At 47.4% G+C, this 27,798-nt stretch overlaps 1 protein-coding gene across 1 annotated transcript in view; it reads left to right on the top strand.

The window, feature by feature from the left end:
• LOC146799016 (cholesterol 24-hydroxylase-like) overlaps positions 1-27,798 on the top strand; it is a 275,481-nt gene that overhangs the window by 108,022 nt on the left and 139,661 nt on the right. Inside the window, exon 6 of the mRNA XM_085626413.1 lies at positions 23,382-23,520. Coding sequence (XP_085482539.1) covers positions 23,382-23,520 — 139 coding nt within the window. The remainder of the gene's footprint in view (positions 1-23,381; positions 23,521-27,798) is intronic.

The following is a 27,798-nucleotide window of genomic DNA, read 5'->3' as shown; positions in this document are numbered from 1 at the left end:
CTGCCTCCTAGGGGTCATTGGCATTCCTCAGGATATAGATCCTGTTTTCTGCCCTCCACAAATATTCTCTAAATGAGGTTCTTCGTGTTTACTATACTTGCCCGTTGTAGTAACATTCCAGGAAATTCCTCCAATTCAAATTAAATAATTCCCTTATTTGTCCATATAAATTCAGAGCATTCATTTTAAATCATAAGGTTTTATATGTTGGCTTATCATGCCCCTGGGAATTGCTCAATTCACAGATTGCTATTATATTTCTCACTCAGCTTTAACTCACACTCTTTTCCATAGATAAGTGTTTGTGCTCTTACTCATCGCACGCTTTTCCGCAAACCCTATTTAGGAACAGTGCCACACCTCATTATTAGAAAAAGGCTATTTACAATTAAAATGTATGATTGTTAGAAAAATCTCATTTATGGAGAAGCTGTACGTCTATGGCCCATCTCTCATCTGCCGGACAAGCTTTGGTTGGCGTCTCCTTTCCAAAAACCCTACTTGGCTCGAAATCCCCATCCCACTAAATCCGAGTACTCACTACTCCAAGGAATGATTGTCGCCCATTTGGTCCTTTATTCACCCTTTAATGATAGATCTCAGTGTTTTGGCAATCTGTTTTAAAGGAAACCAGTCTCCAGATCATTTCCCGTCGCATGACCGCTACGTCACTACGGGAAGGATTGTCTACTTCATTTCTTGACACGTGTTCTTTCCTTATTGGAGCTGTAATCCAGTGGGATTCTATCCTTGCCCTCTTGGAAGGTGTTTACATGCACTCTTTCTTTTTATATCCGTATTAAGTCTCTCTCCCCCATTGTTAAGCATAGACCGGGTTCATGCATATGTTATCTAAAAAGATGTTAGTATTACATGAAAGTCCAGGGGGACCACCCATCTGGTTGTAGTTCTGCTACCTTTGTAAAAAATGAATGGAGGTTACTGGTCCCACTGTTTTCTGTCCCAACTATGTCGGGAGGGTCTTCATTCATCACATGTGTGTGTAATCTTCCTTGCAAACCCTTTTTTAACTCACAAGCCTGTGGTTATTTCCTTTATATTTTCTCAGGGGAAGTGCCCTTATTTATGAATTGGAGCCCAAAAGCTGTATTCATCCTTCCCTAAGATGGTGTCTATTCTTCTGTCCTATGTTGGAATGCTTGACCCAGAGTCATCCAGCTACACCAAACCTAGGTTCATATCTTGGTCAAATTACTGCTCCTCCTTGGTTAATAGCTCTACCTGCGATTTCTTCTCCATTATTCGTCTATGTTACTCCTAAAGTTACTTGTGTTTTTTTCATGATTCTTCTCCCACTCTATTTTGGGCCGATCACTCCTAGCTATTCAGATGATACCAAGGAATCGCATCATTCAGTCCCTGTGTGTCCCTGTGTGTCGCTCCTTAATCTGTAGACCCATCTTTGTTCGTGTTTAAACAGGAATGTTTTAACATCTGTAACATTCCGTGGAACAAAGGGTTTATCAATTACTACCCACTTCATATCTTTCTCCGTATGTTTTTGTTCAAGGAAATGTGTTGTTAGTTTAGTTATGGTCCTCTTACATCTAATGTTACTCAACCCGTAAGCAGAGGACGGCCCGGGACCAGGGTTCGATTCCCGACGCGGCAGGGTCGTGGACCAGGGTCAGCAGGCTCGATAATTCTCGCCTCGGTGCCTACTCCAGTCAGGGACCACACTCGGCAACTCTGGGCATTAGCTTGCCTCATCTTCACAACGGCCCCCCCAGACCACCGGGGATGCTTGGTCGCACCTTAGAGATACCCATTAGGGACCATCTCTCAGGGTGAGCCAGGACGGGTTCCCCAGCGGTCGAAGCGCGGAGATACTCCTCCGGGAGTCGATTCTAGCGCTATATAAACCCACAATTAATTAATTAATTAATATGTTCCATAATCCTAATTGTTACCCGCCTCGTTGTCATACCTACATAAAAGTAGTTGCAGGGGCACTTTATTAGATATATTATTAGATATATCACATCTTCTGAGTTACAATTAGTATGTGTATTCAAGTTCCACTGGGACCTCAGACCTAAATTGACTGTTTTTACATTGTTTGTCAATGGGCAAGCTTTGCATGCTCCCCAAGCGTAATGTCCTACTAATGTTGGTAGGTTCCACAGGTTGGGTTCACTTCTTGTTTTCCTTGCTATTGGTCGTGTTTGTACCAGGGAGTCCTTTATACTCACACTTTTTTTAAATGTGAAAAATGGTCTTTGTAGATTCAAATCCCCGGAATCAAGAAAACGCCAATTATGGTTAACAATTTTCTTGATGTGGTTAAAGGCTGTAATGAATGTTGTAGCACAGATGTGTTTGTCTTCCTCGTGGCTCTCGTGGGTCTCCAAAAGGGATTCCCTATTATTAATTCTTGCTCGTTTCCATGCCTTTGCAATCACTCAGCTTGGATATTTTCGTACTTGCAGTTTGTTGCTCAGCTCTTTGACTTCTACCTCAAAGTTGTTAATCTCTGAACAATTCCTACGGATCCTAAGGAATTGTCTATCAGGTAGGTTTTCTTTAAGAGCTTTTAGGTGGAAACTCTCAAACAACAGTAAGTTGTTCTTATCTGTGGGTTTGTGATACAACCCACTCATCATCCTTTGGTTTAATCTCTAAATCCAGGAATGGTAATGCAGTGGTCGTTATTGTAGATGTAAAGAACAAGAAGGGGTTTCTGCTGTTCAACCACATCAGAAATTCTTCCAATTAATTTCTATCTCCTTTCCAAATTGGGAAAACATTGTCAATATATCGGCGCCAGATTTATATTGATTCAGAATAAGGAGTAGTGGTGTAGATATATTCATCCTCAAATTCCGAGACGTAAAGACATGCCAAACTAGGGGCGAGTGAACTACCAATGGAAGTTCCAGGTGACTGTAGATACAAAGTATCCTTGTACTGGAAGAAAGACTTTGTGAGGGCAATCTTCGCCAGGTACAAAATAAAGGTTCCAAGGAGTTTGGAACCGCCATTCTTCTGAGTATAAGACTTTCTCTAACACTCTCAGTGTTTCTTCTTGGGGGATATTCATGTACAATGATTCAATATCCAACCCAATGAGAAGTTCACCGTTTGGATTGAAGGAGATCTCTTTAATTAAGTTTCAAACATCCCTAATGTCTTTCAGGTAGGATGGCTTCTTCACTACTAATGGTCTGAGGAAGAAGTCGCAAAATTGCGAAAGGGGTTCCAATACGGAATTCATACCCGAGACTATAGGTCTCCCAGGGGGTGGTCTTGTTTTTTTATGTACCTTTTTCTGATCTATTCAGTTGTTAGCAAGGCCTTTTTCAACAACTCCTCTTATCATTCTCTAGAGTTCTGGAGTGGGGTCACTTCCTAGAATCTTGTAATTCCTCTATCTGAGAGTAGACGGAGACACTCAATATCATAAGTCTCCGTTGTCTGAATCACTGTTGTTCCCCCTTCTCTACTGGTTTTATAGTTATTTTAGGGTTCTCTCTCAGCTCTTGAATAGTTTTAGTTTGTCCATTTGTTAGGTTGAAGAAAGCTTTTTGGGGTATTTTATTCAGCGACTCAATTTCCTGCATCGCTGCTTGCTCAATTTCTCCAATTTCAGAAGGTAACTGTGCTCTAGCAGGTGTGAATGTAGATCTAGGGCGTAAACCTGTGTCCTCTTGTTGTCCGTGATCATATGGATTATTCTCAAAAAATACTTTTAATCGTATCATTCTGAAGAACTCACTAAGTTTGCAAGTCAATTCGAATTGGTACAACCTATTTGTAGGGACAAACCCTAGTCCTTCAGTAACAACTTGTTCTTGTTCTTTTGTCAATGTGATGTCTGTCAGATTTACAATTAGACCATGTCCCTGCTGGTGCTTGGTAGTACATCCCGTATCATGCTCAGTGTTTCCCCATATTTAGATCTTCCCACTGTACTCTCTGACCTTTTTCTTTTGTCCTTACTCTCTCTCTGCCTCTTCCTAAAATGGGGTAGTATGGATAGGAGTGCACATGTGGGTATCCTGGTGACCATCCAAAATCTAGGCCTGGTGGTAGGGGTAGGTGGGGATGTAGCGGAAACTTCTGTGCATAACCTCTGAAAGTACTTCTTCCCTTTCCTCTCCCTTTCCATTTAGGTCTGAACTCATAGCTCCCTGTGTCTGTTTCTGTCCTGTCTGGTCTGTCTGCCCATAATCTGAGCTTCTTTCTGTTTTGCATATACATCACCGGTATAAGGGTAGATTTTCTCCCGTGAGAACTTTTTCAAGTCGTTTTGTAGTTTATTTACTTTTGATCGGGTTAGATATTCCTTATAATCATTCACTTCCCCATTTGTCTCTTCCAATTTGTTTTTGAATAGAGCTAGATTATTCTCATTTGTTTGTATTTGAATGAGGAGTGCATCTGAGATCCTCTTGGCCATATTTATAATCAAAATGAGCCAATCCCTATTTTTTTTTAAAATATAATTTTTGCGCTCCACCCTGTATGTTGGCCTGCAGCAGGGTGTTGAAGCGGCACTATAAAGAAGCATGCCGCTAATGAGTGGTGAGGGCAGTATTAATGAACCCTTAGGGTTTCCCAAGGTCAGATTGCAATAAATGGAATAATACGGAATCTTTTACTTTTGTGTGTGATTAGATGTATGACATAGGGAGGACTAGGGAAAGCTTTATCCTCTAGTCCCTTTCTTCTAAGAGTGTGATGGAATCCTACAAAGATCCAGGTTTTCAGGATAACCCCTGGCACCTTAAATGAAATGCATTTAGATTAATGTCTTGTAAATTTATTATAAGTGGGTATAATTAAAATTCAGTCACAGATCTGGCCTTTCCTAACTGTTTTGTACTACCCTCACTAAAATGAATTATGTTAAACATTTATGCCACTTAGAACTGTATTGAGAGGTTACCCAAAAGAATAACTTTTGTTTAATTGTAAACATGTTTGCACCTAGCCTCTTCTTGCCCATGTGTACATGTAGACATTTCTCGTCTGTGTACACTCACTGCTATTGCAGGTTTTTTCTTTAAGTCACATCTCATGTGTATTCGTGTATTGTTCCTATCTTGTATGTGCCTAAAGTCACACTCACCTGTATGAACTAAGCAATATCTTGCCAGCATGCACCTTACTCCCACCTCCTCTCTGTACACCTTGCCCTTTTTACTGTATTCAAAAGTTTATATCACCTGCATGCACATAACACCTCTCTTCTGTGTGCACCAAGAAATCCTTCTTTGTTATTTGCCCAAATCACCGGAGGGCACCTATCCAGGGGCGGCTCCTCCGCTATGGCAGAGGAGCATCACCACACTGAAAAACTAAAATGATGATAAAACCATTTTATTTTTCTTACCTCATTGCCAGCCGAGCTAGTAAGGACAGGGTAGGGTCCATGCTGACAAGCACGTCAGCAGTAGGTAAGAGTGGTAGGCGCTTATAAATGTGCATGTCTAGTCCATAGGGGGTGTAAGAGAACCATCTTCCCTGGTCCTGGAGAGAGCCCTACTGGTTCTGAAGGTAACTGTAGTCCAAGTCCTTAGTCCAGATGGAGATCAGTGGGTTCCTCCTTCCAGTTGTCCATGGCTGCCCCCTCTCATCCCAGTGTCCAGCAGAAAGTCACACCAAGAGAGAGCTCTCCCCCTTCCACAAGACCTTTTAAGTGGGGGTGGAAGGTTCCAGAAATTAGGTGTCTTTGACCTATCCTAGGGTGTCCCAACCCTCCTGCACAGCCTGTGACATTTAAAAATGGCATCACCAAGGATTCATTCGCCACATCTGCTCTGGGGGCCTCAGCTTCAGCCCTCGCTGACATCACTGCCAGGGCCTTTCCCACCAAATCTTCAAAGGCAACCCCCTCCTGTATTGACTCCAGAGATAAGGTCTCCCTTGTTTCATGAGTGGACTTGGGCTGGCCCATCCCTGGTATAGTGTGACATTGATTGATGCAGGTCCTGCATCTCCACCCCTTTCCTCCTCAGGAGCTGAATCCAGCACTGTTAATTGCTCCCTTTGTGTGGAGAGGCCTTTGTTCCTACTGAAATACAATTAACTTGGCATAGCAGGGTGACAACTGTCTTGGGTTCTGATCCTGAGCTGAGCCAGATAAATAAGACAATCCTGGATGATCCATAAGCTAAACAGATATCTTTTTGGAACATACAGAATTGATTTTCCTGTACAGGAGGCACCTCAATTTTAGGTGTCACTGATCTCTTTAGGCCAAAGGGAAGCAAAGATGCACTCTAAGGCAGCCTTCCCCATAGGTGTATAATGGAGTGTCACTGCAGACAAGACAATAAACCACACTGACTTTCCCTATTAGTGTACACTAGCATTATGACGCCTACTCCAGGTTATTATCCAATTCTGCAGAGTTTCTTCTGCGCCAGGCTTCGTGTGCACTGTTACCCGGTTGTGTACGATATGAGTCTCCCACACGCAGCACTTACACTTGTGCACATGTGTATACATGTGTAACCAGCCAAGTGCCCATTACCCTAGCAGCATCTCAGCAGCTTTATCTTAAAAGGCAAACACTGGCGTAAACATGCACAGTCCATTTACTGTGAGTTTACTGTGGGTGATTTACTGGTTGTGACGCTCACCCACAGTAAATAGGTTACATACCACGTAGTCAAAAAGCAAAAAGTCCCAGCAGATTTGATGGCCAGAACCCATTTCCTTACAAAGGATATGCTTCCAGTACAAATCCTATGCTAGACAGCACACGCTCTCCTCTGCACCATTTGGGAAGCTGTGTTTTGCACAAGGAGGACTTCCTTTGAGCACAAGAGCAGGGCCTGACACCAGCTGCTGGACAATCTTAGTAGACATGGCTCTCTACTGAGATTTCTCCCTTGCACAATTCAGCTAAACAAATTTGGATGACATGCTGCAGTGCATGAAAAGTGAGTAAATCTGAGTCCACACCTGTTAAATGCTGTAATGCAATTGGAGTAAACTCCACATATAAATCAACCAAATATGGAAGGAAAAATGACCATTACTCAAGATCTACGGAACATTTTTTCCCATTCTTGTCAGAAATAAGATCCCTCCCCTCACTCACTACAGTGACCATCTGCAATATCCAGTGTTGGGATACTGAAGTTGATGACATTTATCCTGTTGCCCAACTGAAAACATTTAATCAACTTTAGTAGTATAAAAGGCTGATTTGTCCATCAATGATTCTAGCCTATGATCAGCAGGATGCAAGCAGATCTTTCTATCAAAGAAAGCACAGGGATTTCCTGCATGCATGTTGGACTTGACCCTTCTGGCGGGTTCACCCCCAAAACTTTTTGCAATTATCCTAGCTTTTTCCCTCTGTTGTATAAGGGGTTTTAGGCCTCTAGGCGCTTTTTACACTGTGTCCCAATGGAGAGTGCGTGTGCGCTGTGTATGTCTTTAGTGAGACTGACCTGCCCTCCCATAGGAATGCATGGGGAATGTGTGTGTCCATGGTAGTTCCTGGTGCGTGGGGAGTGCAGGGTCGAGTTTGATATGTGCGAACTCGTGAGATTGAATGCTGCGCGATGATGTGTGCGGCGTTACTGTGTCTAGTGTAGAAGTGCCACTTCTAGAAGCTGGCATGTCTGTGTAGTAAATATGAAGTGACTGTCTGGCTTGTGATTGGCTGGTGTGCCTGGCTCCAGGAGTCAGGATGGGTCTGCCCCAGTGGTGAGTGGAGAGATCTGCATGTTGATGAGTGGGAGGAGTACACCTGGGATCTGAATAGGGTTGGGCTTTCCCCACACAATGCTGGCTCCGCCCCCTGTGGTGCGACTGATGACCCTGGCCTGTTCTGTGAATAGGGAGAGGGGCTGAGCAAAACAAAGTGCTCAGGAACCAGTTGCATTTGGTTCGCCCCTTCCCTGCACCTTGAGACAAAGGAAACCTGTGTATAAAAAGGGGCTGTGACCCCATGTAAAATGTTCTCTCTTGTTCCTAATTTGAGGGGGGCCTGCTGCTGCTGCTGCTGGGCGCCAGGAGGACCGCCACTGGGGATTGCCTCCCTGCCTGGAGGGCCCTGTGAGCTGGCCCCTGGGCCCAGCCCTTGCCCCCCTGCCTTCTGAAAGACTTTCTCTGGATTTTGCATTTAAGCACCTGGGAAGCGCTTTATTTTCATTCCTAAAAGAAGCGCTCTATTTTTCCTGAGGAGCGCTTGGCTTTTCACTGCTGAAGAGGCGCATTGTTTTCCTGAGAAGCGCTTTTATTTTTATTTCTGAAAAGCGCTTTACTGTCCCAAGGAGCAGCGCTTCTAATTTCGGTGGCAGCACGGAGCTTCGATCCTTTCGAAAAGGGAATCCCCAGCATGGAGATTCCCTCGTAACTCTAATCATTTACGGCGCGGGAGCCCACCCCGCATTGCCTGCCATTTTTGATACCCCTAGCGGGTGCCCACCCCGCCAGGGACCCTTGTGCTTAAGAACGGGAGCCTACCCCGTATTGCGCCCGAACTCACCGCCACAGCCCAGACAGGAAGCCAGGCAGTGTCGCAGAGGACGTGGCCGGGGCTTGCGTGCGACCCGGAAGAGAGGAGCCGCGCCAGTGCTCCGATACGGCTGCATTGATAGACCCAGGCGGGAGCCCACCCCGCACTGGGACGTGCTGGCCGGAGTCCGAAAGCCGCCTGGAGCCTACTCTGCGCTTCTGCGAACGGATGGAGACCGGGAGGTTAAGGACGGCGGCGGCGGCTCCCAGCGCAGGACTCCCGTGTGTGGAGGGAGCCCTGCAGGTTCCCAAGGAGAGGAGACCGCCGAAGACGGAGCGGAGTCCCCTGGAGCAAGCCCGGTGAGTCTCGAAGGGCTGGGGGGCTCCGTGGGGACTATTGTTGGTGCCAGATAAAGGCACAGTGCAAATCTGCCTTTAGAGCGGCCCCGGATGTCTGCGGGCCGCTCCAACCCCGGGGGAATGTGTTATTAAAAGCTCAGAGGGGCTCCATCGTTGGGGGCATTATTCTTTAAGAGCCCAGAGGGGCTCCACCGAAGGGGGCATTTTTAGTCTAGAGCCCAGAGAGGCTCCAACGTTTGGGGGCCCTAGCGTTTTCAGAGTCCCAGAGCAGGACTCCAACGTGCACCTGGTTGGTGCTGGCATTTCCCCCAGCTGCACGTGTGATAGAGGCCAGCTGCAACGTGGCACAGTTCTGTTAGAACGGGCACAGTGAATGCCCGGGGCCATCTTTGAGTCTACCGCTGCCCAGCAAGTAGTGGGCAGCTGCCACGTTTAGGCCTGATCTTTTGCGCCTTCTGCCTTGGCTGCCTGCCCAGCCCAGCCCTGACATTTGGGACAAAGGGCGTTTGAGCCCCTGAGAGGGCAAGTTGGCCTGGGGGCAGTTTTCCTGTGTTGTGCCCTCACCTAGGGTGCATGGTTATTTTTACGTGTGTAATTTCGCGCAATGTGCATTGCCTTTATGTTATTTTTATTCCTAGCTGTGTCTATGCATAGGAGATTGTTTTTCTAGTAGAAATTATGCTAGTGAGTTCAAGGTTCCCTGCGTGATATATGCCTAAGGTGTTTAGGATTGCATAGGGTGTACTTACCTTTTACCAGTGGTTACTGGTTGGGCGCTACATTTATTATTTGTTCTACATTTCTACAGTTATAATTTGTGTACAGTTGATATATGTTTTACATCTACAATTAGTGATTTGTGCTAATTCTGACAGTGGTCCATGTGGCCCTGTCTTGTGTAAATAGTCCCCTGTAAGTTTCTGCCCAGTGCCAGTTGGCACAGTGTAAATTATGGGATTATCATCTAATGTGTTTATTATAATACAAAGGCTATTTTTATATATAACCTTGTGTGGAGTTTCTTTTGTGGTGGGCCTAGGGTGTTGTTGCTGTGTGCGCGCGCAAACGCTTTACACATTGCCTCCGGGATAAGCCTGACTGCTCGTGCCAAGCCACCAAGGGGGTGAGCAGGGGTTATCTTTGGCGTGTAACTTCCTTGCCCTGACTAGAGTGGTGGTTTCTGCCTGGCTTTGGCGCAAGCCCTAGCCAACCAGAAATCCCATTTCTAACAATTCAGGTCCAGCAACTCCTATAATTGCTATACGGCTCTTATTTCACAGATACTTTCATTTCATTGTTATCATTAGCTCCAATATTATTTTCCTAAGTAAAAAAATAATACATTGGTTCAATCCTGCATTTCAGTGGAAATTTCAGGTTTGCTCAGTATTTCCCTGCTTCAGAGGTGACGAATTGTACAGTTACCATGCCACCCATTTGTAGGCGGCTCAAGAGAATCTGGTGGCCAATTCTACACTGAACAAATCTGTATAACTATTAATAACAACTTAAACATTTTGCTTGCAGGCGCCAATCCAGTCCTTGTCGGTAGAAAATATAGATGCAACTAGCCAAAACATAGAAAACGCATTCAAACCCTCAAGTATTTAATCAAAATCCCTCATATGGATTCATTTCAAATCTCAAATAAAGGAATTGTAAAAGGCACCATTTTCACCAGCATCTCATCTTCAGCCAGCTCTACACCATATCTATAATAAAAGAAAATGTCGAAACATTTGTCCATGCTCACAACACACCTAAGCACAAGCATCAAATGAAGACTTACTCTCCTAGCCTAAATGAAGCATTGATAAACATTTTCTATAAAGAATACTGTCTCAGTTGAAATATGCCAAGTGATTTGAGAGCAGAAGTCAACCTACCTTTCTTCTCTAAAGTCATGGAGAACATTTTCAGAAAACACCTTCATATTGTCTTGGATGAAGAGACCATTCTTCCTCTTTCACAATTAGAATTGTCCTCATTTCATGGAAAATAAATACTAGAACTTGTAGTGAAAGACACCCAGTACAACACTGCAGCATTCAAGAACCTGGACTGCTCCATACTGCCAGAGAGACTTCATTCGGCAGTAGGAGGCCAGCACTATTTACAAAACTGGTTCACAACATAGCTCTCATTGGACAGTTCAAAAAATAAATATGCAGCAGGTTCACCCACAATAAAACACAGACAATCTCAGAGACCCACTCCTGTTTCAAATTGTATTCTGCATATAGATGCTTTCTCTCTCTGCAATCTTCTCTGTGAATCGCAGATGGGCCACCACATAAACACACTTAAACTTAGCTATACTTGAGTTTCTCTGGAAATTGCGGGCAGCCAAATACAGATTTTTCTGGCTGGCTGGCTTTCTCCCTTGTGATAAACATTCCTTTCTTTGCACGTTTCTCTCTGCTTCCTGTTACATTAAAAACATTTTCCTTATAATCATTAATGCTGACCTCCTTTCTGAACCTTTTTAATTCTGTTTGACTCTCTTCATCCACAGCCTCCCTTCACTTCTTTTCTAACACTTTAACCTTGCTTTTTCCTGAGGACTGCAACTTTTTTCACGTACTGAAGTGAAAATGGATGCTACTGAAGAAAAATCCTTGTTAGCCCAAACCATAAGTTTCGTAATTCCTAGCCGCCTTTGCTTTATTTTCTGCTTAAATTCTTTTGATTAGTAATATTATCACCAACTCTCCTTCTTCAAGACTTTTGCTGTTCTCCATTTTATACCTTCCGCCTTCTTCTCCAACTTCTTCAGAATGTTCCTTCCAGCTCTGTGCTTCTATCCACAAGGAGGTCTTTTTAGGACTCACTGTCTAAATCCAAACTGGACTTGTGAAACACCTATATCTAGTGGGAGGATTCTCAAAGTTTTGAAGGCATTTGTTAGGTGTTGCCTGAGACAGCGCACAGCTTGAGAGACATTTTGGGGTATATTTACAAGGGGATTGCGCCACCCGAACATCACTTTTACCAGCATTCCTGTGGCGCAATGCCCCGCACCATATTTACAAAGTGACGCTAATCCACTTTTTGTGGCTTAACATCGCTTTGTAAATATTCTACCCTTTCACGCAGTTTTCTGCATGAAAGGGGCATGCAATGGCTATTGATGTGGGCATTCCACTGCAACACCCATTGCTTTTTGACGCTTCCCCAGATTTACAAGGATCTGTAAATCTGAGGCAGCGCCAAAACCGAATGCCATGCAATAGCAGGTGTTAGAATGGCACAGCGAGGAGAAATACCTTTAATTCTCCTTGTTTTTGCATTTTGCTGAGTGTGCTGAAATCTGCAGCAGACATAGAAAGAGCAAAACACCATTAATTATTTTATATGTGCAGGAAATAATGATGATTTGCTACAATCATAAATGGCATTCCCTGCAATTCCGGCACCTTTGCATTGCACTATGGTGGAAGGGTGTCTGGGCTGGCCCTGTTTTTAGCGCCAGCGAAAACGCAGAGGTGCACCATATTGTTATAAATACTGTGCATCGTTGCGTTTTTTAAATGACGGAGCGTGGTGCTGTGAAATTTGCCGCAACGCTCTGCAATTTCCTTCTAAATATGTCCCTTTGTTACTTTGCAGTGGGCTTAGAGCTCACCCCTTTCTTGTCATTGGTTGGCTTCATCATCACTCTTATTTGCTTGCTTCTGATTTGCTAAAGCTTGAGGGTTTCACATCCTCTTCCTCTGTTTGACCCTACCATGGAGCACGGCCAAAGTAATTATGTCTTTCCACTGCTAGTGTTTTGAGTGCTACTTTTGATTTTGGGTTGGGGAACTACATGAGAGTGGATGTGGCTTCCTGTTGCTTGACTTCATCTGTCCCCTCCATGCCCCTGTCCTTCCTGTGCTTGCCTCCATCCCTTTTCTCTGTGTCCACTTCCTTCTCATTGCCTGCACCCCAATATCTGTGCTGTTGCTTGCCATCTGCTGCTCTCTGTGTGGCTGCTTGCTCCCTCCTCCATCCGTGTTGCTGCTTGTTCCCTCCAGCTGTATGTGTTGCTGTTTGTCCCCACCCACTGTCTATGGTGTTGCTTGCCCCCTCCCATGGTCTGTTGTTGCTTGCCCCCACCCGCTGTCTGTTGTTGCAGTCATTTCTTCTGAGGCGGAAGCCGGGAGCTTATACTCGCGCACTCTGCGTATTTTAAATTGTTGATTGCTGATTGTCACGAATAACTTTGTACTTTTAAAACTTCAAATTCCACTCACCTTCCAGCAAGGCCACTTCAGAGCATTCGCTCCTACGGGACAGGCACGCACAGCGGATCCTAACGCTGCCACGTAGCCTCCCACAAACACTTCCCCTGACGCCATCGCCGACACGAGAGAGGCCAGGCCCCTTCCTAGGCCACGCCCATCGCTGCCGAGCATAAATACGCTGATTACAAGCGACCGTCAGACAGTCATTTCTCCTGAGGCGGAAGCCGGGAGCTTTTACTCGCGCACTCTGCGTATTTTAAATTGTTGATTGCTGATTGTCACGAATAACTTTGTACTTTTAAAACTTCAAATTCCACTCACCTTCCAGCAAGGCCACTTCAGAGCATTCGCTCCTACGGGACAGGCACGCACAGCGGATCCTAACGCTGCCACGTAGCCTCCCACAAACACTTCCCCTGATGCCATCGCCGACACGAGAGAGGCCAGGCCCCTTCCTAGGCCACGCTCATCCAATCACCCCTCTCAGCATAAATCATGTGTACCAACCGGAAGCGCAGCGGACGAGCGCAGCGGGCGCGCCGTCTGATTGCCGAAGGCGCGCTTAAGGCAAGCCCGTCTGCGCCCGTCCGCGACCGACCGGGGCCAGGGGCAGGTCGCCCTGCCCAATTCATCACCTACACTTCCTCCCAGCTTCGTAGTCTCCACGGCACGTCGCGTCTGCCTGCCCTTACTCGCTCTCTCATATCCTCACTTGATTTGTCCCCGGCCTCCCCGTCTTCCCGTCCTCTTCCCCCCCCTATCCCCCTCCATCTTCCCAGTACAGATGCTAGCCCTGTCGCATCTAGGACCCTCTCTGCCTATTATCTTAATACCCGGTCAGCAGTGGCCCACTCACACGAACTATCGGTACTGCTGGACCTTCACGCACCGGATCTCCTCTTCCTAACTGAGACTTGGTTTAGTGATGACTCCCTCCCTGTTTTACTGGCCACCCTCCCTGCCCCTTACTATGCTCTACGAGCAGACCGCGCTGACGGTCGAGCAGGGGGCAGCGTAGCAGTCATCACCCGGGCTGACCTCCCCTTCCAACTACTCTCTGTGCCAGAAATCGCCACTACCGAACACCTCGTTATCCGTACTACATCTACCACTCCTCCTCTCACCTGTGTTCTCACTTATCGTCCTCCGCAGTCACCCTTGCAGTTTCTCCCCGACTTTCAAGAGGTACTGGCCACCCTTACGGTCAATAACTCCTCCATCCTGATTTTGGGAGATTTTAATTTCTGGCCATCAGACCCAGCAGAATGTCCCTCCTCGAAAGAGTTTTCAGACACCCTTCTCTCTCTTAATTTTGTCCCACATGTTCACCTACCCACCCACGTTAAAGGACACATCTTAGACCAGATCTGGTCCCTGAATTGTCTGGTGGATTCCCTGTCCATTTCACCCTGCACCTGGTCTGACCATTGTCTGATCTCATTTACCCTTCACATCAATCCCATTGTTAAGCCCCCGCTCCTTAAGAATGTCTGGGTCCGCTCATGGAACCGAGTGGAACCGGAGCATTTATCCACCCTGCTGACCTCTTCCTACCCCACTCTGCAAGGCCTATCTAACCTCTCTCAGGCCACTGCCATCGAACACTGGCTCTCCTCAGGCTGCGATTCCATTGCCCCACTGAAGCGGGTGACCTCAAAACGGGAAAAAGACGCCAACCTGTGGTTCAACAAGGATCTTAAGACTACTAAACTTGCGGTACGCCGAGCCGAGCGTGCCTGGAGGAGGAACTATTGCCCCTTACTTAGATCCGAGTTCACTGCCATCTTAGCTCAATATAAGAACGCTATCCTGGCTGCCAAAACGGCCTATTTCTCCTCAAAGATCCTAGCAGCAGAGAATCAACCTAGGGAAATTTTCTCGATTGTCCACAAACTAGCTTTTTCTGATAGGACATCTCTTAAGCCCTCCCCTTCCCTGGACCTCTGTCTTTCCCTCAACAACTTCTTTATTGAAAAAATTGCCATCATCAAAGCCAATATTCCCTCACCCCCCCTCACTTTTGTTGACCCTCAGTGTCCTCCATCCAAGGGTCAACTCAACGCTCTTCCCCCGCTGACTAAGGAATCCTTGACTTCGATAATTCCCCTTGTCAAATCAGGATCTCCATTGGACGCCTGCCCCGCGCACTTCCTTCGTCACATTTATACAACCTGTCCAGACCCCTTTCTTCACTTTCTTAACACTTCTCTCTCCCAAGGGGTTGTAGCCAGCTCACTGAAAACAGCTGTTATTGTACCCATCTTAAAAAAGCCTGGCGCTGACCCTTCGGTCCTCGCCAATTATCGCCCCATCTCACTCCTACCATTCTCGGCCAAAGTGCTCGAACGCCACGTTACCAGTTCTTTGAGCACCTTTGTGGAGGAGTGTGGGGCTCTGGCTCCCCGCCAAGCAGGCTTCCGCCCCGCTCACTCTACGGAGTCCGTAGTACTCTCGGTCCTGGATAACCTCAGGGAGGGAATGGATACCAACCAGGCTCAGGCTCTGGTTCTCCTCGATCTCTCTGCCGCCTTTGACACGGTAGACCACACTATCTTGCTTTCCCGTGTCAGGGCGGCGGGGATCGGGGGTACAGCCCTGGTGTGGCTGTCCTCCTTCCTGAGGGACCGCACCCAGGCTGTCCGACTAGGCGATTTTTCTGCAGACCTCCGGAAAGTCCAGTGCGGGGTTCCCCAAGGTTCTTCCCTCTCACCTCTTTTGTTCAACCTCTATATCGCCCCCCTTATCTTTTCACTGCAGCAAATGGAGGTAAGCGTATTTAACTATGCGGATGACCTCCAACTCGTCTTTAACCTATCTTCTTCCTCTGCCTCTATTTTAAATTTCCAGACTATTATGATTTTTATCCAGGACTGGATGAACCACAATCACTTGAAACTCAACCCGGATAAGACCGAGCTGGTGTTGACAGGTGGTTCCTCCAGTCCTTGGTCTTCACTGTTTTGGCCCCCTTCCCTAGGCTCTCCCCCGGTTCCTTCTACCTCAGTCAAAACCTTAGGCATCAAACTTAACTCTCAGCTCACCCTTCACTCCCAGGTTAGTTCTGTGGTATCTTCTTCCTTTCTGTCACTACGGACCATTCGTAAGGTATCTCGTTTCTTTTCCTTTGATGCCTTAAAACTGATCATCCTGGCTATGGTCATTTCCCGCCTGGATTATGGCAACGCCCTGTATGCAGGTATTCCTGCTTATAGTTTAAGGCGTCTGCAACTGATCCAGAACCAGGCGGCACGGTTGGTGTTCAACCTTCCTAAATCCCACCATGTAACGCCCCTACTCAAATCCTTACACTGGCTTCCTGTCCGTGAACGCGTCCAGTTTAAACTTGCTTCCATCATTTTTCAATCTCGACTGGGCGCGGCACCGGCTTTTGTTTCAACTGAAATCGTTCCCTATGTCCCTACCAGGGAATTACGCTCATCCTCGCTATTCCTACTGACAGTCCCCCGCTTCCGGAGGAAGAAGTGGGGAGGATCGAAATTTGCGACCCTTGCCCCAGCTCTATGGAATTCTCTTCCTTTAGAGCTCAGATCCCTAACTATCTATCCCCAATTCCGGAAAAAGCTCAAAGCCCATCTATTCTCTAAATCTTTCTAAAACCTCCTGCTATTTTTCTGTTCCCTTCTTACCTCTGCTGCTTTTTACTCTGGAGACCTGTCTGTAAACAGCGCCATGAAACCGCTGGTGAAAGTGCGCTCTACAAATACTTTTAAACTCAAACTCAAACTCAAACTCATTCCCCCCTCAATATGACTGTGTTGTCGCTTGCCCCCTCCATTTGTCCATGTTGTTGCTTGCACCCTCTTCCCAATTTCCGTGTTGTTGCTTGCCCCTACCACCCTCCTCTTGCTGTCTATGTTGCTGTTTACCCCCTCCTCTGCTCTTTGCATTGTTGCTTTTTCCCTCCAGTTCCCTCCCACCGTCTGTATTGTTGCTTGACCCCTTACACACCTGTCTTTGTGCTTGCCCTTTCTGCTAACTTGTTGTTGCTTGCCCACTCCAGATGTCCGATTTGTCCCCCACTCACCCGCTGTATTAAAAAAAAGATGTGTAGCAGCCAGCGGTGGCCACGTCATAGCTTTTTGTTTTTTTATCTTTCAGCCATGCACCCACCATCTACCACTCTAGTTGTCATTGCTTTCCCCCAATCCCCATTGTCACTACTTGTATCAATCAACCCACCCACCATAACAAAAAAAGATCTGTGATGTGGACACCGCTGGCCGCAGGATAGCACATTTTCCCCACACTATCTGTGTTGCACGCTCTCCCTCCATCCATGATGTTCCCCATGCCACCCTCCCGCAAGCAATATAAAAAAGTGCTATATCTGGAAAAAACAGTTAGTTATAGATTCCTTACCTTAGAATATCCCCCAGGCGTCAGACGGGATCCGGAAAGTTTTTCATCAGCAGTACCCCTGCGCATAGGTAGGTGGCGTTGATCAACTCCGCATCCATCGTCGGTGTCATGGTTGCCGGAATGATGTCGCAGAAGTTACTTAGACGCCGCCCTTGCGTGCTGACGTCAGTTCTTTCTTTTTCCGCGCCAGCAAGCGCAGATCCGGAGAGAGCGGTACCCGCAGTCCTTTTTTGACTGACTTTTTGATGACTTCTTTTCGAGTTTTACATCGACTCCTGGTGTACGAGGGATGCCCGGTTTCAAGGCCTGGGGTTCCTGTTCTCGACTGATGTCAGTAACAGATCCGCACCACTTGTGCCTCTACTGCCTGGAGCACGACTATGACCCCAGGTCGTGCTCCGACTGCCGGACCATGGCCCCGAAGTCTTTGCGGGAGCGGTCCCAAAAGCTCCTCGAGGCCTGGCAGTCGGCTCCATGTCGTTCGAGGTCCCAGTCGTGTGGGAGGTCATGGGACCATCATCACTCCTCATCAAAGTCTTCACACTCGAGGTCAGGTAAGATGAAGCATAAGAAGAAGTCAAAGAAGCATCGTGGCTCTACGACTTCCCCTTGTCTGTCGGCCGAAGCAATAAAGTGTACGGGTGGTGCCACTCCTGAGGCTCAGCGTAAGGAGCCTTCAGGGTCGACTCCGGCCTTCCCTCCCTTCCCGGGACTGGGAGCGACCCCTGCCCAGCTTCGTCAATTTTACGAAGCAATGCATGCCATCTTTGGGCAGCCTGACTCTGCCGGTGCGCCTTTGGGCCCCGCGGACTCGGCTGGGGGCCCTAGGCCTTCAGTGGCTCTAGCCTCAGCTCCGCAGGCCAGGCCTAGATCCGGATCGGCGCCGGTCGACCTCGTAACACCTCCACCGGCACTGATTCCACCGGCATCACGTCCGCATCTGGCGCAGGCTGGACCTCCAACCGGCGTCGACCCCTGTTTCCACCCCGATGGGTACTTTTGTCCCTGCATTCCACCCTGGTCATTTTCAGCCAGTTTGGCAGCCAGAGGAGGGTAAGAAAGACTGGGAGGACGATCCGGACTGGAGAGAGGAACTGGGGGATGCCTGTGGTCTGGAAACCTCACCAGACCTTGGCATGTTGTCTCCTCCTACCGTGGCTACGGAGGAGGGAGTGTCTTACGCAGTGGTGTTGCGTACGGCAGCAGAGGCACTAATCCTCGAGCTACCTACTGTGGCAGTCAGGACTGGCCTCCTGACAGAGGTGCTTCAGCCGGCAGCGAGCTCTTCTGAGCCCCTGCTGCCGTTTAATGAAGCCCTCACGGACATCTTTTTGGGCACCTGGTCCAGGCCCACCACAGGGGCTCCTGTGGATAGGATGGTTGCCCAACGCCACAGCCCATGCAACCCCATGTTCCTCTCCCAACACCCCTCCCCCGAGAACTTGGTAGTCCAAGCCTCAGTGTCCAAAAGCACATTCCGTACCGCACCACCGGACAGTGAATCCAAGAAGCTGGATCAGTTTGGCAAGAAGTTGTTTTCTTCCTCCAGCTTAGGGCTGCGGTCTGTGAACACTGCATGCCTCTTGGGCTCTCTGTGTGGGATACGGTGGCGCAAGTGCTGCCTCAGTGTACGGAAGAGGCCCGGGCCGTGCTCTCCCGTGCTGTTGCCCTGGGGAGAGACGCAGCAAAGTTTGCCATCCGCTGTGGACTGGACACTGCCTGCTCACTGAGTAGGGCCATTTCAACGTCAGTGGCGCTTCGCCGTCACGCCTGGTTAAGGACAACTGGCTTCTCTGGGGATGTCCAGAACACCTTGATGGACATGCCCTTTGATGGCCGTCGCCTGTTCGGCGACAAAGCAGACAATGCGCTAGAGTGCTTCAAGGACTCTTGGGCTACGGCCAAGTCTTTAGGCCTCTCCACCACATTTCCTGCACGGTCTGCTTTTCGCCCCTTTCGTGGCCACGGAAGGGGTGCCCCAACACGTTCCTTTCAGAGCCACAGGCCAGCGCAAGCTGTTCAACCTCAGCGCGGCCGGGGACATGGGAACCACCAACGTGGGCCTGGGGGCCGGCAGGCAGGCTAGTTCACCACCACCCCCCCTCTGCAGCAGCATCCAAACCATCCTACTCTGACTTTTCAGGCCCATCAAACGCCAGTGGGCGGCAGGATTCGCCATCACCTCCCCCACTGGCGCACCATCATGTCGGACAGGTGGGTTTTGCAGATAGTCCGAAGGGGCTACTCCCTACCCTTCAAGACTATGCCTCCAGCCATGCCACCCCAGTTCCATCGCATGTCGGGGATCATCTGGTACTTCTCCAACAAGAAGTTACGGCTCTCTTGGCCAAGGGAGCCATTGAACGCGTTCCTGCCCCAGAAGTAGGTCGTGGTTGCTATTCACACTACTTTCTGGTGCCCAAGAAGGACAAGGGCCTGCGTCCTATCTTGGATCTCAGGGACGTCAACCGCTTCCTCCGAAAGGAGAAGTTATGGCGGTGGTCGTAGCTCATCTGCGCAGTTCAGGGGTTCCAGTCTTCCCCTATCTCGACGGCTGTTTGTTGGAGGCGGGATCGCCCCAGGCAGTTGTCTCTCACCTCCAAACCACGGCCGACCTCCTGCATTTGCTGGGGTGCTCCATCAACGTGCCGAAGTCGCACCTGACCCCCTCTCAGAAGCTCCTCTTCATCGGAGCGGTTCTGGACATGACACAGTTTCGGGTTTATCCTCCCGAACAGCGAGTCCGGGATATTTGGGTTATGATTCCGATCTTTCAGCCTCTATCCCGGGTTTCGGTTAGGATGACTCTGAAGCTGCTGGGCCTCATGGCCTTCTGCATCCTGCTGGTCGATCATGCCAGGTGGCATATGCGGGCTCTGCAGTGGGACCTGAAGTTCCAGTGTGCGCAGCATCAGGGGAATCTGTCAGATTGTGTCCAGATCTCGGAGGGCACTGCACGACAATTGCAGTGGTGGCTCACAAACCAGGATTGGGTCAAGAGCAGATCCCTCTCCCTTCCGCAACCGGAAAACACAGTGGTGATGGACGCATCCCTTCTGGGATGGGGCGACCACATGGGAGAGGTGGAGATCAGAGGCCTCTTGTCTGCGGCAGAGTCCGAGCTTCACATCAACCTTCTGGAGCTCCGGGCGATGCGTCCTGCACTGAAGGCATTCCTTCCCTATGTCCGGGGAAGAGTATTGCAGGTGTTCACGGACAACACCACCGCCATGTGGTACTGCAACAAACAAGGTGGGGTGGGGTCGTGGATCCTATGTCAAGAGGCCCTTCGTCTCTGGACATGGCTTGAACATCAGGGCATATCCCTGGTGGTTCAACACCTGGCAGGTTCACTGAACGCCAGGGCGAACTAACTCAGCCGCAGGTGCATGATGGATCACGAATGGCGTCTTCACTCAGAGGTGGTGCAAGGTCTCTTTCAACAGTGGGTAGAGCCTTGGTTAGATTTATTCGCCACCAAAGAGAACGTGCAATGTCAGCAATTCTGCACGTTGGAATTTCCAAGGCGGCACTTCCTAGGCGACGCTTTTCGGCGCAAGTGTAGTTGCGGTCTTCTATATGCCTTTCCACCTATACCACTTCTCCACCGAGTGCTGAAGAAGATCAAATGCGACCGGGCCCATGTATTTCTTGTGGCTCCGGACTGGGCACGAAGGGTCTGGTATCCCGAGCTGCTCAACATAGCCAATTATCCTCCGATCCGACTGCCTCTTCTGGAGGATCTTCTGTCGCAGCATCAGGGGACGGTCCTCCACCCGAACCTGTCCAGGCTCCACTCCCTTGCGTGGAGATTGAGCGGCGGTAGTTAACGTCATTTGACTTGCTTCCCGAAATCAGTGATGTAATCTTGGCAGCCAGGCGTCCCTCCACTAAGACGGTATACGCCTGCAGATGGAATACGTTTGTAGCATGGTGCACAGCAAAGGCTGTGGATCCCCTTTTTGCCCCTCTTTTTGAGGTTCTCTTGTTACTCCTTTCTTTGGACCAGCAGGGCTCTGCTCTGGGCACTCTTAAGTGCTATCGCTCGGCCATTTGAGCCTTTCTCAGGCTCCCTGATCAGCCTTCTCTTTTCAAGTCCCCTGTTGTAAATAGATTTCTTAAGGGCATTACTCATCTGTTTCCTCCTGTTCCCTTCGTAATGCCTCAGTGAGACTTGAACTTGGTGCTTACCTATCTTATGTGTGCTCCCTTCGCACCGCTACATAACTGTCCTCTCAGACTCTTAACTCTCAAAACTGCTTTTCTGGTGGCCATCACCTCTGCACGCAGGGTGAGTGAGCTACAAGCTCTGTCTTCCAAGCCTCCCTTTCTTGCTGTTCATCTGGACAAGGTCGACCTCAGAACTCGACCTTCCTTTCTTCCAAAGGTGGTCACTTCTTTTCATATTGGCCAAATCATCACTTTGCCCACCTTCTTTCCGCCTCCGCATCCTTCAAAAGAGGAAGAGAGGCTCCACCGTCTGGATCCAAAACGTGCGCTCTTCTTCTATTTGGATCGCACCAAACAATTCCAGGTGGACCACCAGCTCTTTGTTGGTTACGTGGGCGATTGGAAAGGTCGGGCCGTGCACAAATGGACCATCTCCAGGTGGGTCGTACTGTGCATCAAAGCCTGTTACCCTTTGGCTAAGAAGGAGCCTCCAGTGGGGCTGCATGCCCATTCTACCAGGGCGACGGCAGCTACTTCTGCTTTGGGACGGGTAGTCCCCCTGCATGACATCTGTCAGGCAGCTACATGGGCATCGTTGCACACGTTTACGAGACACTACCGCCTGGACAGCCAAGTCCGGAGAGACGGCTTCTTCGGCCGTTCTGTTCTCCAGGATTTTCTGGTGTGATCTTGGGTCGCAGACTCACCTCCGGGGTTGGTATTGCTGGGGTATCTATTCTAAGGTAAGGAATCTATAACTAACTGTTTCTTTCAGATGAACAAGTTATTTACCTTCGGTAACAATATATCTGTAAGAAACATAGGTTAGTTATAAATTCCTTACCGCCCCACCCATCCTCCCCGTTCTGTGAACTGATTTCTAGGGCTAAGGACATCCTTTCAGGGCCCTAGTTTTGTGCACCAGTGGTCAGTGTCTTGCATGGCTCTGCGTTCCTGGAGCGGAAAGTTGTTTACAGAACTGACGTCAGCACGTGAGGGCGGTGTCTGAGTAACTTCCGCGACGTCATCCCGGCGACCACGACGACGGATGCTTAGTCGACTGACGCCACCTACCTACTTGCAGAGGTACTGCTGATGAAAAACTTTCCGGATCCAGTGTGACGCCTGGGGGATATTCTAAGGTAAGGAATCTATAACTAACCTATGTTTCCTACAGATATATTGTTACCGAAAGTAAGTAACTTGTTTGACGCGTCCAGAGTTTGCTGAACTTAACACTTCTTTTTTACTTACTGTCATGCTGCTTAGCAGACACGCTGCTGTACAACGTGACTAAGAAACATTGACAAGGACAATAGCACTCTTGTAGGTGAGAGTTGTTGGCTTTGCCGATGCTTGTTTTTATTAGATTCACCTAAAGCTATTAGGAAAAAAGAACCAAAACCAAAAAAGGTAAACAAAGTAAAGCAGCTGGTAGCAATACCTTCTGAGAAGCATGCCATAATCTTTTATCTTGTCTGGAACTTTACAAAAGTGGATCAACTGTAGGCAAATGAATCTGACCCTCCCCATAATTAACAGTTCAGGTTAACTGCTGCATCACTTCTCCTCTATGCAGGATAATAAATAACCTCATCAGAGTTTCAGGTCTCATCAATGAGTTGCAGCTGAAGTTCCTAAACTTAGCAGTGCAGGAGTTTCACACCTAGAAATACCAAAGAGCCCTGTATGGAGACTGCACAAAATAGTCATCATGCTGTCACAAAATAAGATGGAGGTCATTATTACACATTATTTATCATAAACATTCTTAATGTACAGAAGGTAACACACACTGTTTTGCAGCTACCTCAAAGGTTTGATGGGGACATTCAATGAAAAAGCTGAGGCACTTATGGAAAAACTGGAAGAAAAAGCAGATGGAAGAACAGAGGTCGAAATTCACAACTTGATGTGTCGAGTAACACTTGATGTGATTGCAAAAGTAAGACTTGTTTATTTGCAAAACATATTAAAATGTCACACTTTGCACACTTTGTTGTCTTCGGTGGAAAAGAAAACCTGCAATGTTTACTGGAGAATATCTATTACATTTTTCTCTACATGGCGCTATCATGAAATGAAAGTCAATTCTGTGGTGTTATCATTTTGGTGAGCCAAATTGAGCTACTTCCTCCTGATTGACATTTAAAAAGTCATGTTAAACTGTGGCAGTCACCACTGTGTAGTTCAACTTAGAGACAGGTTTCCACAGGAAATGTATTTTTTGGTTAGCTAGTAACTTTGGTGCAGTTTAACGGATCTTAACGATACTTTCCAAAAAAAGGTTCATCCACTTCAGCTCCTTCCTGCAAAGTTTCACAGTGATCCGTCAAGGGTGGGCCGGGAAAAAGTGGAGGTCCCAAAACCTGTTTTCTTCATGTAATTTCCCATTGGAACTTTAGACATTGCTACAGCCAAAATGGCTGAATTGAAATACACCTAATTTTCCAAAAAGCTAGATCTTTACCCAGAAAGTGTGTTTTGTGCGATTTGGTGTAAATTTGGGCAGTAGGTTTTGAAAAATTAAGGTTCAAAATGAATCAATATTTGGGCTGATATAGTGCTGTGGGACCGACAGAGCAAAAGATAAAATCTGATTGGCTGCTTTACATCATCAAAGATATTTTGCAGCTTTTTTAGGATTTGGGCCAGGCCCTGCAACCAAACCCCTGCTACGCACAGCCCAGGGTTGGTTGCCCTGCAATGGGTTGGGCGCAGGGCCTGGCCACTAGCCAGGTCCTGCGGCCAACCACACAACATAAACAGACAGGCATGGCAACCAATAACTGTGGTTCTAAAAAGAAACTTTTTTCTGTTTTTAATCTGGTAAATTTTTTGGGAGATGTCCTATTTGTTGGGGGGATTCAAATTAACCCATTCGCTGCTAGAACTTTTCCCCCTATGTGCTAAGCCTTTTTGTGGCTATTTGGGGTAGTTCACGCTTAGGCCACTATAACTTTTTGTCCACACAAGTAACCCATGGTTTGTGGATTCCCCTGGAGGGGATCCAGAAATTAGTCAAATACAGCAACATTTTGTTTTTATTTTGGAAAAAGGGGGGAAAAGTGCTGCAGATGAAAGCATCTATTTTTTTTACCCTGCAAATAGTATCAACAAAAGGTTTGTGGTGCTGAAATCAACATCTTTCCAGCTTACAGGGACAGGCAGACTTTTGTCAGAAAACCAAAACTTTCTACACAGTTTTGGCATTTTACTGGGACATAGCCTATGTTTATTATTTCTTTGTGCCTTCAACCTCCATCGAGTTAGTGGTAGAAATGGGTGTGAAAGCAATAATGGATCCCAGAAAGCTATACATTTAAAAAAGTAGACAAAATTCTGAATTTAGCAAGCGGTCATTTGCATAGATCCTTCAAGGTTTTCCTATAGAAACTAACAGGTGAAATAAAACAATATTGAAATTGAGTTGAAAAAAACAGCCATATGTGCCAACGTTTTCACCTGTAACTTCTTCTAACTATGGCAGATTTTTTAATGCAAGATACTGTTACATCCGCTGGACCCTTCTGGTTGTGATGATATATAGGACTTGAAGGGTCTCCAAGAACCCGAGGTACCCAGAGCCAATAACTGAGCTGCGCCGTGCAGTGGGTTTTCATTGTGTACTGGGTATATAGCAATTCATTTGGTAAACTATAAAGAGGGAAAAATAGGTATCAAGGACACCTATGTATTTCCAAAATGTGAACAAAATAAATAGTTTAGAATAGTTATTTGCACATCTACGAAATTGTGGGTACCTATACTAACATGTGAATTAGAGGACATTTTTCAAACTGGCTTCTTTTTTCACATTGTCTTACATTTGGAAGGCAGAAATACATAGAAAGTCAATAGGTAATAACAGTTTTTCTACAATTCTGTGTTCCCCTAAGTCTCCCAATAACAATGGCACCTCACTTGTGTGGGTAGCCCTAGTGCCTGCGACAGGAAACTGCCCAAACGCAATGTGGACACATCACATTTTCCCAGTGGAAACGCATACTTTTTTTAAATGTGCCTAGCTGTGGATTTTGGATTCTAGCTCAGCCTGCACCTGGGGAAACCTAGCAAACCTGTACATTTTTCAAAACTAGACACCCGGTGGAATCCAGGATGGGGTGACTTGTGTGACTCTCATCAGGTTCTGTCACCCATAATCCCTGGCAAACCTCAAACTTTGTCATTTTCCTCACACATTTCTCTTATGGAAAGTTCTCGAATCTCCGTGGATCCACAAAATTCCACCCACCCCAAAGTCTCCCGATACAAATGGTACACCACTTGTGTGGGTAGGCCTAGTGCCCGTGACAGGAAATGGCCCAAAACACAATGTGGACACATCAAATTTTTCCAGTGAGAACTGACCTTTTTTTTTCAATGTGCCTAGCTGTGGGTTTTTAACCCTAGCTCAGCTGGTGACTAGGGAAACCTAGAAAACCTGTACATTTTTTAAAACTAGACACCCAGGGGAATCTGTCATTGTGTGACTTGTGTGGCTCTGACCAGGTTCTGTTACCCAGAATCCCTTGCAAACCTCAAACTTTGTCAAAACAAACACATTTTCGTCACATTTCTGTGATGGAAAGTTCTGGAAACAAAGTGGATCCACAAACTTCTATCCACTCTGCAGTCCACAAAGTCTCCTGGTAAAAATGACACCTCATTTGTGTGGGTAGGCCTAGTGCCCGCGACAGGAAATGGCACAAAATGTATCTGTGGACACATTACATTTTTCCAGTGAAAACGGACGCTTTTTCTGCAATGTGCCTAGCTGTGGATTGTGAACCCTAGCTTAGCTGGCACCTAGGGAAACCTAGCAAACCTTTACATTTCTGAAAACTAGACACCCAGGGGAATCCAGGATGGGTTGACTTGTGTGGCTCTCACCAGATTCTGTTACCAAAAATCACTTGCAAACCTCAAACTTTGTAAAATAAAAAAAAACATTCTCACATTTCTGTGATGGAAAGTTCTGGAATCTGTGTGGATCCACAAACTTCCACCCACCCAGTATTCCCCAAAGTCTCCTGATAAAAATTGTACCTCACTTGTGTGGGTGGGCCAAGTGCCCATGGCAGAGAAGAGCCTAAAACGTATTGTGGAGACATCAAAATTACCAATCACAAAACGACCGGGTTTTGCAAGCGGGGGTCACCTGGGTTTTTGGCCCCGGGCTAGGCGGCCATCTAGGGAAACCTACCAAACCCAGACATTTCTGAAAACTAGACACCCTGGGGAGTCCAGGGAGGTATAGCTTGTATGGATCCCCAACGTTTTCCTACCCAGAATCCCCTGCAAACCTCAAATCTAGCTGAAAAAAATCACATTGTTCTCACGTTTCTGTGTGGAAAAGTTGTCTGATCACCGGGCTGACACAAATTTCCCACCTCACTTGTGTGGGTGGTCCAAGTACCCACGGCAGGGAAGGGCCCAAAACGTATTGTGGAGACATCAAAATTACCAATCACAAAACGACCTGGTTTTGCAAGGTGTCTGCACCAGAGGGATTTCCCACCACCGAGCATTCCCCCAGGTCTCTCGATAAAATCATACCTCACTTGTGTGGCTGGGCCAAGTACCCGCACCAGGGAAGGGCCCAAAACGTATTGTGGAGACATCAAAATTACCAATCACAAAACAACCTGGTTTTGCAAGGTGCCCTTACCAGAGGGATTTCCTGTGCCATATGTGAGGATGGCTGGGAGCCATCCTACGCACATGAGCACTGTGGCATTGGATGGCTCCCGGCCGTCTGACACACAGGACGGGTTAAAAAAGAGGGCACCTGAACTTGGAGTTTAAACAATAATTCTTCTGCTTGCATTGATTATCAGACACCAACTTGTCTACAATAGGGGACAATTTTGAAGCACTTGCTGCAGTAGATTACCATATTGGTATATGGCAGAGTTGACATCAAATTGCCTCTGCTACACTCCAGATGGTACAGTGTCTCCTGGTTGTAGAGAGAGTCATGGACGAATTAGATGTCTGCTATGGCACACCCCTAAGTGCTTTTTCATTCCAGAAGTTCTAAAGTAGCACTTCTTGCCAGAACCCCTGCAGAGGTTGCATGTCACTATCTTGGCAGCTACATTCTTCTCTTGTGAAGGGATTGAAAAAAACCTCCACACGATGAACTTTGATGTGGTCCTTGTTGGCTCCTCCGGCTGTCATCCAGCTCCTTGCGTCTCTGCTCACCAGATACCATTTTTGT

The sequence above is a fragment of the Triturus cristatus genome, chromosome 9 (assembly GCF_964204655.1).
Source record: "Triturus cristatus chromosome 9, aTriCri1.1, whole genome shotgun sequence".
NCBI lineage: Eukaryota > Metazoa > Chordata > Amphibia > Caudata > Salamandridae > Triturus > Triturus cristatus.
Note: the sequence above shows the minus strand (reverse complement) of the source record. Positions and strands in the feature narration are given on the sequence as shown.